Consider the following 12,514-nt stretch of genomic DNA (forward strand, 5'->3'; position numbering starts at 1 on the left):
CTACATTCTCTTCGAGACCCAACGTTTGAAAATAATTTGAGCTAAAGTGTTATAACAGTGAAGTTTTAAAGAGGTCACTGCATTTGCATAGTGGTCACACCTGAATTACCTCCGCCCGGTGGGTCAAGCGGCACTCAAATGTTCTGCATCGCTGAGGGTTTAAGACTTCAAGCACAATAGTGTTAGTTATATACAATACTTTCAAAGATCAATTTCAACCCGCAAATGTATATTTTTTAAGTGCTGGAATTTTATTCTAACATCTTGTAGTTAAAGAATTCCTAAATGAGAGTACAAAACACGTTCTACTTGTGAAATAACTATATATTCCGTTAAGTCAAGTGAATATAGTATTGAAAAGATGGACCTCTCTCTAAAATAAAGGTGTATCACTTACTCATTATCAGTACAGGTTTTCAGTCATGAAGTGTGTTACATGTAATCAGTGAAGTACATCGATAGTAGAGTGAGGAAGAGGAGGAGGAGGAGAAGAAGAAGAAGAAGAATGGTATGACATATTAAGACTTTCATTGCCAGTATCACAGTTATGATAGAAGTTTCCTGGGTTTGTAGGGCATGACCACATTGTTTTTCAAGTTCACAGCTATGGACTGACCTTCAGAGAGTGCAAATGCTTGAAAATGTAGGGTGTAGTATCCAGTGAAATGTTGGGACCACAGTGTTCAATTCCTCACAAGGTTGGGGAAATTTTACGTGGATCTGATGGCTGGTTTGAGGTTCTCTCAGCCTACGTGGGAACATTTAATGTGCTAGCTGATAGTAAGATAGCGGCCCTGGTCTAGAAAACTGAGAATAACAACCAAGAGAATTTGTTTCATTGATCATGTCAGCCCATGATCTGCAGGCTACTGGGCGAGTTGGCCGTGCGGTTAGGGGCGCACAGATGTAAGCGTGCATCTGGGAGATAGGTACAATCCCCACTGTCGGCAGCCCTGAAGATGGTTTCTTGTGGTTTCCCATTTTCACACCGAGTAAATGCTGGGACTGTACCTTAATTAAGGCCACAGGTGGTTCCTTCCCACTCCTAGCCCTTTCCTATCCCATCGTTGCCATAAGACCTCTCTGTAATATCAGTATAGTTGGTCTGTTATTGGACATAAGAAATTTTCCAGCTAATTCATTCCTGGTTGCCAGGGTTTTGCCCCCGTGTGCTAAATTGGGCTCATCAGTTGGTAAATAGCACACAACTATACGCATGGCTACTGTATAACATGGAGGCCGCTGCATAGGCTACTTGGAGCCACCAGCAGTGCCAATGTACTATGTTTCATTTTCAAAAATTGATGCCTGCCTGGCCATCAGATGATATAGATGTTGATTCCCATAGGGAGCCTGAAATATTTGTCCCAAATGAGTAAATTTGTAATACCAGTATAGTTGGTCCATTATTGAATTTTATAAATAATGCAGCTAACTCATTCCTGGTTGGTTCAGAACCCACTGTCGGCAGCCCTGAAAATGGTTTTCCGTGGTTTCCCATTTTCACACCAGGCAAATGCTGGGGCTGTACCTTAATTAAGGCCACAGCCGCTTCCTTCAAACTCCTAGCCCTTTCCTATCCCATAGTCACCATAAGACCTATCTGTGTCGGCTCGACGTAAAGCCACTAGCAAAAAAAGGCATTCCTGGTTGCCAGCATTTCACCCCAGTGTGCTAAATTGGGCTCATCAGTTGGTAAATAGCTCTCCTATCAAGACGCATGCCTAGTGTATACCGCGGAGGCAGCTGCGTAGGCTGCCTGGCCTTCTGATAGCACCATTTTTTAAAATGAGACAAAGTCTCTCAATAGTGCATTGGCACTGCTGTTGGCTCCAAGTAGCCTATGCAGTGTCCTCCATGTTATACAGTAGCCATGCGTCTTGTGTGCTATTTACCAACTGATGAGCCCAATTTAGCACACGGGGGCGAAACGCTGGTAACCAGGAATGAGTTAGCTGGAAAATTTATAATGTCCAATAACGGACCAACTATATTGGTATTATAAATTCACTCATTCAGGACAAATATTTCAGGTTCCCTATGGGAATCAACATCTATATCAAGACCCTCCTGTGTCGGTGAAACGTAAAGGAAGTTGTAGTAAAAAAAAAAAAGTTTGAAGTATATTGTATATTAAAAGTATTCTTCTTCTTCCACACACTGGTGGAGTCACAGGTTCAGACTGTGTTTTGTTTTACGGCTAGATACTCTTCCTAATGCCGACCCTATGTGGAGGGGCATAGCCAATATTATGTGTTTCTCTACTGGTTGTTTGTGCAGATATTACAATATGCTTATATTTCCCACCAGGGTTGTGGCCAGCAGAATGGTATGATGGAGTTAAGATCATAGCTGTGAAATCTCCCTACTTGGTGACTTCATCCCGCTCAGAGATGAGGGAAATGCAGTACACCTCTGCTGTTCGCAATGACAGCGTCTCTCTGGTGAGTTCCTTGACTTAGGTGTGTTGCTTATTAAAAGATGGTGATCCTTGTAGTGAGGAGTTTTCAGTTCGTCTTTAGATGAATGAAAGGGAGGGAACATTATTTTGTAATAGCACCATTTAACACATTCACGCCCATCATCTGAGCGGCTATTTAAAGGGCTGGCCCAGCTATTCCAGCTGTTAGTGGCAGAGCAAACAACAACGAATTATTTTCACAATAAGTTCTAAACTGAACAAGATATGGAAACAAAATTTTCCACATACCTTAATGAAGTCCTCTAGTATCTCTGTAGGGTGCGGTAGGTAATTTCACACTTTCCTGGGTGAATGGGAATACTAAACATTCCAAAAATAGCGTGTTTCACTAATAATTTTTTTTTTTTTGAAGCACACTTTGCACCTTCTTCAGGGGAACTTGTCTATATTTGATGGTAGAAACCTTAAGAGAATATACTCTTTTCTCGTCGCGTCTAACCTAAATGACGGATCCTTTGTCGGTGCCCTTTTTCGTAATCTATAATCTTCATTTCTGTATTGACGAATTACACAATTAAAAATAGGAAAGAATTTCCACCAATCAATACTTGTTTTTTTATTGCTTATATTAAGCTACAGGACTGGTTTCGACCCCATATACAAGGTCATCTTCAGCTGAACCATGAATACATATTTATATGATGAAGCTTTGATTAAATTGCATTGTCAAAGGAATGTTATATGATGATGTGCATTTAGTCACATACAAATGGGGCATGTCTTAACGTGAATTGGCATATGTCAGTATGTACAATATTGCAACTGTATGTTGAAAATATTATGTTGAGGTCCTAAAATTAGTGTATAAAACATATCTTCACTTAAACTAACTTATATATATATATATGTACAGGATAAAATACAATATATAAAAAACATTTCGTACACATAAACATTCGTATCTTGCTTGTTGGTCAATTCATCAACTATCGTATTTAAGTCCCATTTACATTTGTACACTCAGCTGCTGCTGTTCTTGGAGTTTAAAAGATATGGTTGTAAAATTGCATGAGTAAAAGATTAGTCTTCATGTGGGATAAAATACTTTCCAATTTAAAAAGGAAAAGGTTGCCAGATATATGGATAAAATTCGGCTAAAATATGTTCAGCCTGCTATGTATGTTGCCTTATGTTAGAATCAAATCTTGTACTACTTGAGTACACTACAAGCTCGCACGTCAAACGCAACTCGGCTACACCAACAATAATAAACATAACACCATTGCACTGCTACAAATGGGAAAGGAGCCATTACTTTGAACCCAATTTTACGGACGCCACAGGACAACAAGATTTGATTCTAACATAAGGCAACATACATAGCAGGCTGAACATATTTTAGCTGAATTTTATCCATACATCTGGCAACCTTTTCTTTTTTTTAATTGGAAAGTATTTTATCCCACATGAAGACTAATCTTTTACTCATGCAATTTTACAACCATATCTTTTAAACTCCAAGAACAGCAGCTGAGTGTACAAATGTAAATGGGACTTAAATACGATAGTTGATGAATTGACCAACAAGCAAGATACGAATGTTCATGTGCACAAAATGTTTTTTTATATATTGTATTTTATCCTGTACATATATATAAGTTAGTTTAAGTGAAGATATGTTTTATACACTAATTTTAGGACCTCAACATAATATTTTCGACATACAGTTGCAATATTGTACATACTGACATATATGCCAATTCACGATAAGACATGCCCCATTTGTATGTGACTAAATGCACATCATCATATAACATTCCTTTGACAATGCAATTTAATCAAAGCTTCATCATATAAATATGTATTCATGGTTCAGCTGAAGATGACCTTGTATATGGGGTCGAAACCGGTCCTGTAGCTTAATATAAGCAATAAAAAAACAAGTATTGATTGGTGGAAAGTCTTTCCTATTTTTAATGGTGCCCTTTTTGGCGGCAAAATTGCTGGACGTTGACTTGGAGCTGATGACGTAGATGGAGCTGAGGTTTCGGAGAGAGGTAACTGTACTTGTATGTCGGGTTCACTTTTTACCCCGTTTGAGAATTGCCTGGTGTTCCTTTAGATCTTTTGGTACACCCCTATTCGACCATATTATTAAACATACGGCAGTGTTCTGTTCCCGTAATTGTTTCGCGAGTCCAACGCTATTTGTAATAATTGTCCAATATAGACTGTATACCCCTGGCCAAGATAATTTTCAAGCAGCTGAAAAACTGTGCTTTGTAAATTTGCATCACTTTCATCATTTATATTGTCCCTACACGTCATGGTTATACTTCAGAACGCGACTATACACACGCTTGTGCAATCACAAACCAACTACGCAGCTAGTTGTGCGAGCACTAAGCTACCTTCAGAAACAAAACAAAGAAAGTGCATTGGGGGGGAAAATCGCCATGGCCATGTGGTTTTCGGTGAGTAGAAACATTCATAAGGGTATTACTTTCATTTCTCTCGCACATATTTGTGACCAAAATAGATCCCAGCTGCATAGGAACGGCTCGAGTTCAAGGTTGCGCTTATCCGGGCTAACTCAGATACGGTCCACAGCATGGTCACGCGCTATAGGCAATAACTCGGATATGGGCGTGAATGTGTTAACATATTTTTGCATGTACTGCATGCATATTGTATGCATTCAACAACTTTGAAAATTATATAAACCATGCGCATTGTCTGCAGCTGAATTATCTCTCAGATTGGTTTCCAGGAGTGCCTCTGTGACCGGCGTCCCACCGCTGGTTTCTGTGGTTCAAATCTGTCACTCCATGTTATATTTGTGCTGGATAAAGCGGAGGTGGGACGTGTTTTTCTCCAGTTTTCCCTGTCGTCTTCCATTCCAGCAGCACTCTCCAATATAATTTCATTTCATCTGTCAGTCATTAATCATCGCCCCAGGAGAGTGCGACAGGCTTCAGCAGCCGGTACAGTTTCAATCCTCACCACTGGTTGGGGGCTTCATTCATTCCTTTCCTCACCCAGTTGAAAATGGAAACAGGCTGAGGATTTTCATTGATTTCCAGAATATTAGGCCGTGTGCACATTTTAAAAGTGTCTACATTTCAGCAATCTTGGCTCTAAGAACAATATTAGAAAGAAGAATGGAGATGAATAGAAACACACATATATAGCATTTGTAGATATTAAAAACGATTTTGATAATGTAAATTGGGACGGACTCTTCAAAAATGATTAAATCTTTGGGATTAGACTGGAAAAATAGGAAGCTGATACTATGACTTTATGAAGATCATAAACATAATAATAGACATCAAAGGAAGCATCCAGGAAGTAAAAATCAGGAAGGGAGTAAGACAGGGTTGCCCACTATCACCGTACCTCTTTAATGTATTCATCAAAAAAGCTATAAAGAAGTTCAAGACGAACACAAAAGGGATTAGATTAAATAGACAACAAGTCCATTGTATTCGATTTGCAGATGATATAGCAGTGGTTGCAGACTCAGAAAAGGAATTATCCACGATGCTGAATATACTGTCATCAAATTTAGTAGATTTATAGTTAAATATTAACGTGAAGAAGACAAAAATATTAGTTGTAAGTAAACATCCTGAGTGAAATCACATCAACACCAGGCTTGCTAACAAAGTAGTGGAACATGTCACCAGTTTCCCTTACCTCGGAAGTCTAATCACAGATGATAACCGTTGCAGCAGAGAGATAAGAAGAATAGTGCTTGACGAACAAGCATTCAGTAACAAAAGAAATCTTCTGACCAATATACATCTAGATATTGAGATTAGGAAAAGTTTTGTGATGTCATTTGTGTGGAGCATACTCTTATATGGATGTGAATCTTGGACAATCCAAGAACAGGATATGAAACTGCATGAAGTGTTTGAGATGTGGATCTGGAGGCGAATGCTAAAAGTCAGTTGGACTGAAAAAAGAACCAACGAAAGTATCCTGCGAGAAATACAGGAGTAGAAACAGCTGATGATAACAATACATAGAACAGGTAAATTAATTGGACACAGTGTGTCATAATACCTTTCTGACCAATCTACTAGAAGGAAAGATGTTAGGAAAGAAGGGAAGAGGTCGACCTAGGAAGCAATTCCTTCAAGTATTGATGCAAAACATTAGATGTAGTTCGTACTGTGAGATAAAAGGACAAGCTGAAGAGAGAAGACAATGGTTGAATCGACAAAGCATTGCTTTTAGACATTGATTGATTGACATTTCAACTACTCTGTGCTAGCCCTTATTAAGTCAGGACACAGGCTGATGCGATCCCACCATCTACGTTCTCTCTCTCTCTCTCTCTCTCATAAACCTTTCTGCATGAACAGAGAATACGGTACATGCCTGCGCTCGAGAGAGGATCCTGAAGGTCCTTAGCCGAGTATAATTGCTAGGATATTTTCTTTGTTGTTGTAAAGGCGCCCTTGTTATTTTGATGCTTTAAAATCTTGCCAGTTCTAATCTTAATCACCGAAAAGCAAGGAAAAAATGCCTTTCCCTCACGTGACTTTTTTTGTCGCCATAAGACCTATCTGTGCCGGTGCAACATAAATCAACAACAACAACAAAAAGTAGCAAACGGCAGACCAAAGTCATTCTAAGAATGTTGTTTATCAGCGGTAACTTGTGAATGGACATCTGTTCAGAAACTCGTAGCAGGTAGTGTACAAGTTAAATAGATTGAAAATGGTGACCTTCATGGTAAGAACACATCAATAACTCTCCCTTTTAGAGAGAGATAGATGGTTAGTTGTTTCCTATAATCCTTAAGTAGAATTGTTAATTTTTTTGTAGTGGTGATTTTCAAATTGTTGTTCATAAAATTCAGCATGTAAGCTTGTAAGATTTCTGAATATGTGATCATTTATGAAAGGCTATTGTAATAACTCTAAGGAGCTTGTAGCTTGGTACACGTGTGCGAAATATTGGGCATGCATGTTAGTATGGCATCACCTTTATTGAGTGTCTTCTTCCTCCATTTAAACATTCTTATCCCAATCCATTGATTCTACTGCTTTTTTTTTTTTTTTTTTTTTTTTTTTTTTTTTTTTTTTTTTTTTTGAGGACACCAAAAACAATTACTTTTTATCCTCTTTTTAGACACAAACAGCAAGAATTTTATAAGATGATTTAGTCTGAGAATTTTAATTTTATTTAAATATCTTTGTTTTCTGTCAATTTTAACTGGTATTTTTGACGTTAGCTGAAGATGATCCATACAAGGATCGAATCATGTTCTAATTTAAGATTAAATTGACTATTTATTATACCTTAAATGTTGTATGCAATATTGAATAGGTCGGTGTATATTTGAACATAGTTTCCTGGTGGAAATTTCTTGATGTTGGATTCGAAACATGTGTCTTTAGATGACACTGTTCCCCAGATAAAATACATTTCATACTATTTTTCGGGTTTTACTTCTTTCTTCAACAGAATGAGCTACAAGACTTGAAAAATCAGATCCTGAACCTGCTGGAACATCCTGCCGATGTTACAACATACGTCAAGTCTCTCTCCTTTGCTCAGTGCACTTACCTCCTGTCTGTTTATTGGCTGGAGACTCTGAGGTGAGAGTGGTTCTGCATTTTGAACATTCCTACTTAATCTAGCCATAAATACTTTTTAAATTACTGGAATATGGTTCGAGATGTTTCCATTTTTGTTTTATTATGTTATAGACCCACACATATTACACCCCACCTTCACAAACCAGTCTTCAAAATGTCCTCCGTTAGCACGCACGTAGGCTTGGGTACACCGGGCGAGTTGGCCGTGCGCCTAGGGCCGCGTAGCTGTAAGCTTGCATCCGGAAAATAGTGAGTTCAAACCCCACTGTTGGCAGCCCTGATGATGGTTTTCCGTGGTTTCCCATTTTCACACCAGGCAAATGCTGGATTTGTACCTTAATTAAAGCCACGGCTGCTTCCTTCCCACTCCTAGGTCTTTACTATCCCATCATCGCCGTAAGACCTATCTGTTAAATGAATAGTATATTATGGTTCCACCTATTCAGTACAATAACACGTAGTGATGCGAGGTTACATCACAAGTCGATCACAAATGGTACTGGTTTTGACCCCAGATCGGGGTCATCATCAGCCCATCGTCCAAAAGGTACAAGATAAATGTAATGCCAGATGAATAACAAGTAACATAGAAGATATAAAGATTTTTTCAGGACGAAAGTTTGTGTGGAGCTATATAACACGTGAGTATAAAGCACTAGGTTAAATGTCTTATCTTTCAAGACCTATCCGTGTCGGTGCGACATAAAGAAAGAAAGAAAGAAAAAAAAGCTGGATTCTCTTTGGCCAGTCGCCTGTCGGAGAAGGGATACTTAGTATCATTCGGGAAATCTGCAACCGAGGAATGCTTCAAACTTTCAAGCATGCAGTGTCTCTTCTTTCAGATCATTTCCTCTAGCATTGACCACAGTTCAAAGTCCAGGGAGTTGAAATCAGGACTACCAAAAGGCCACAATTTGAGTTTTTGCACACTCATAAATAAACTGCGTTAGAAATTGCTGTACAGCCATATAGTACTTTATATTTCTTCTTCTTCTTGTACCATATCCTCATTGGATGTCGGCTGTCATCAGGACGATCTGGTTCTTGTTCTCAACGACTCATAAAAGAGTGGGAGTACTGAGCCCATGCCATTCTCGTAGATTCCGTATCCAAGAAACTCTCCTTCTTCCCCTGCTTCTCCTTCCTTCAGTTTTACCTAGAAAGATAAGCTGAAGGAGTCTGGCCATATCATTCAGAATGATAAATATAAAGTACTCAAGTTTCTTCTTTTTGGTGTTGTGCATGACCTCTAGTTCTTTGTTGAGGCATTGGAGTACATCATTGTTATATATACTATCAACCCTGATATTCTCAGCAGGCATCGGTAACACCACATCTCAAAGGTGTGGTGCAGGTTTTTGAGTTGACGCCGTATAGGCAACCTGCACGTCTGCGAGGGTGGGGTCCTACTTCTGATGATGAAGACAGCACAAACACCCAGCCCCTGAACTATCGGAATTAACCAGTTTAGGTTAAAATCTCGGACCTGGCCAGGAATCGAACTCAAGGACTCTTACACTAAGAGCCAGCACACTAACAATTTATCCATTGAGCTGGACATTTTTCAGATGGCCTAGTTATACAAGGAGAAAGTGAAAAATCACAACATCACACAATGTTCACGGTTACTAATGTTCTTTCTGTGGTATTTCTCAGAATATGGTGCTGGTCACAGCATCTTGTTGCACAGTCTTTGCACTGGTATATGGTCATCCTGGTTTTGTTTTAGCACTGATTTTGTTGAATTTGTCATGTTGACGATTCGTCCATCAAATTTCATAGTTACAGTTGGTAGTTCACACTCGTAAAGGTGGTATTCACCAGGTATCCACCACACTCAAGACTCGTCGATCAGATTACCAGGTAGTGAAGAATGATTGATCAGTCCATAGCACTTGCTTGCATCTTGCAATGACATCACTTACAGTTGATCGGGCAATCTTAGCAAGATTGTTTCGTCCGCTTCCTTCCTGTAACTAAGAGTCGAGAAAATGTTGTATAGAGTGAATCCCAGCTGTTTTTACAGACCGCCTGCGTAACTTAACCAAGATTTGTGCTAGTTACATAATATTAATACATATCTGAGTCTTCATTATTGTCAGCATAATTGGATCAGTTACATCACTTTAAATGTTTAGCTTAACTGTCATGTAGTGTCGTGCACGAGCGCAGTCTGGATTAATGGATACAAACCCTCAATTCTGCGGGACGTTACAAACTCATTGGCATTTTCCCCTATGGGTAGAGGTGGTAGAATAACACCCACAGTATTCCCTGCCTGTTGTAAGAGGCGACTGGAAGGGGCCCCAACGGCTCTTAACATGGGAGCATCAGTTGGCGACAACGGGGCCCTTAGCTGAGTCCTGGCATTGCTTTGACTTCCTTGTGCCAGGCTCCTCACTTTCATCTATCTTATCCGACCCCCCTGGATCAACTCTTGTTCTTTTCCGATCCGAATGGTATTATGCCACGAGGCCTAGGGAGTCTTTCACTTTCACGCCCTGCATGGCCCTTGTTTTTCTCTGGGCGATACCTTCATTTTTCGAAGTGTCGGACCCGTTCCATTTTTTCACTCTGATTAATGTTGATAGAGGTTGGTTGCCTACTTTTACTTCCTTTTAAAACAATGATCACCACTACCACGCTCCACAGCAACCGAGTGGTAAGCCCCGGAGTAATATGATTATGAACGAGCAGTAGAACACTAGATGTTCAGAATACTCTGTTATGTCTCGTTTGTCATAATAACCCCTAAATAGTTCAGTTTTGCAGTTAATATTTACCTGTCCGATATTATTGCCAATACAATTTACGAACTTCATCGTATAGATCCGTATTGATACAGTTAAAACTAAGAAACAATGTTAGGTTTTGGTGCACCCAATCAATACACATCACTTTGCAAGTGAACTATTTAATTAAAAAACATATTAAATTATTTAGGGACATGTTTCATTTCTATTTGAGACTTCACATATCTCAGTTAGGTTACGCAGGCGGTCTGTAAAAACGGCTCTGGGATTCACTCGACTCTTAGGAAGCAAACATAACAACCTTGCTGAAGATTGCCCGATCAACTTCATAAAATCATGTGGTAGATTACAAAACTCAAAATCAAAAATTGAAAAAGAAAATGGAAGGACCCAAATTATTTTGTTGTCTTGCACTTTTTTGCAAGAAGTGAGGTCATTTTATGTAAATAATGTATATATATTTATATTTTTTGATTTTCTCAAATAGTCCTTAAAAGGCATTTGGGTCCTTCCATTTTCTTTTTCAATTTCTGATTTTGAGTTTTGTAATCTACCACATGATTTTATGGCTGATGTGAAGTCTCAAATACAAACGAAACATGTCCCTAAATAATTTAATATGTTTTTAAATTAAATAGTTCACTTGTAAAATGATGTGCATTGATTGGGTGGACCAAAACCTAACATTGTTTCTTAGTATTATTGCTAATACCTTGAAGGAAATACATTGAAATGTTATCATATTCATTTTAACGTATTTCCCGCCCGGCTTCTCATTCCTGCCACCCGGCTGACGAAACTTTCTGGGTAGAGCACTGAATCCCATTCTACTCCTAATTCCAAAATTCAAGTCCTTGAACTGGCCGGAAAACAAAGCCAGGTCCTTGGAATTAGAGACAGGCATGCTACTTCTACACCACAGCGCTGACTAATAATAATTGGATTAGTATTATTTTCACAAGGTCTAGAATGTCTTTCATGTTTTCTGACAGTTCATGAGCCTTTCCATTATTTTGTCGATATGCTAATTTTTTATTCGATTTATCAGAACTCTATCTGCCCTGTGGGTGGAGGCAAACTTCTGCATGCCCCAAGTATCTTTCTGCACACCTGCCAACCCTTCCTATTTACCTGGAAACTTTCCGGTTTTTTTTTCCCCCTAACTCTTCGGATTTATTTTTACTTATTGCTCTTTTTGACTAATATAACCTCCAGTACGGTCAATACTCTTCCCCTAGGATAAATTCTTAGGTATGTGCTTGTGTAATTTATGAAACCTCATTTTCAAGGGTATTTGATGCTTTATTTCATGAGTGTTTTGTCCGTCGCCTTCGTGTATCGTGTTTCCCGCTCACCACAGCAGCATGTCCGCTTTATACAGCTAGCCATTCGAGACAGCAATCATCCTGCAAGCAAGAAAGCAAGAGAGGCTAGCAACTCGGTTAATCGGAACGAAACAATGAGTTTGTTATTGTGTTGTTCGCGCACTGTTAACATCGTTTCTGTGTATAGTTTCATCCGAGTGGTAGGCCACGCATTTTATTTCCTTGCGTTTCTATGCCCCCCCCCCCCCCTTCCCTGTCAGAGTCGTATGTTAATAATGTATGGGACATATTGAATTGTTTTGTATATGGTAGTTTCTCATGTTTAAGTGCATAATTTTAATGAGTTTAATGTACCTATTTAAAGGGGTTGTGTCAGTGACACTCTCTGGTATTTTCTCT

General features: G+C 39.1%; 1 protein-coding gene across 1 annotated transcript in view; it reads left to right on the forward strand.

The window, feature by feature from the left end:
• The window catches only part of Pi4KIIIalpha (phosphatidylinositol 4-kinase III alpha), a 266,913-nt gene that overhangs the window by 125,768 nt on the left and 128,631 nt on the right, over positions 1-12,514 (forward strand). The window contains exons 15-16 of the mRNA XM_067159006.2: positions 2,311-2,444; positions 7,904-8,037. Of these exons, the coding sequence (XP_067015107.2) occupies positions 2,311-2,444; positions 7,904-8,037 (268 nt within the window). The remainder of the gene's footprint in view (positions 1-2,310; positions 2,445-7,903; positions 8,038-12,514) is intronic.

This window comes from Anabrus simplex, chromosome X, assembly GCF_040414725.1.
Source record: "Anabrus simplex isolate iqAnaSimp1 chromosome X, ASM4041472v1, whole genome shotgun sequence".
Classification (NCBI taxonomy): Eukaryota; Metazoa; Arthropoda; class Insecta; order Orthoptera; family Tettigoniidae; genus Anabrus; species Anabrus simplex.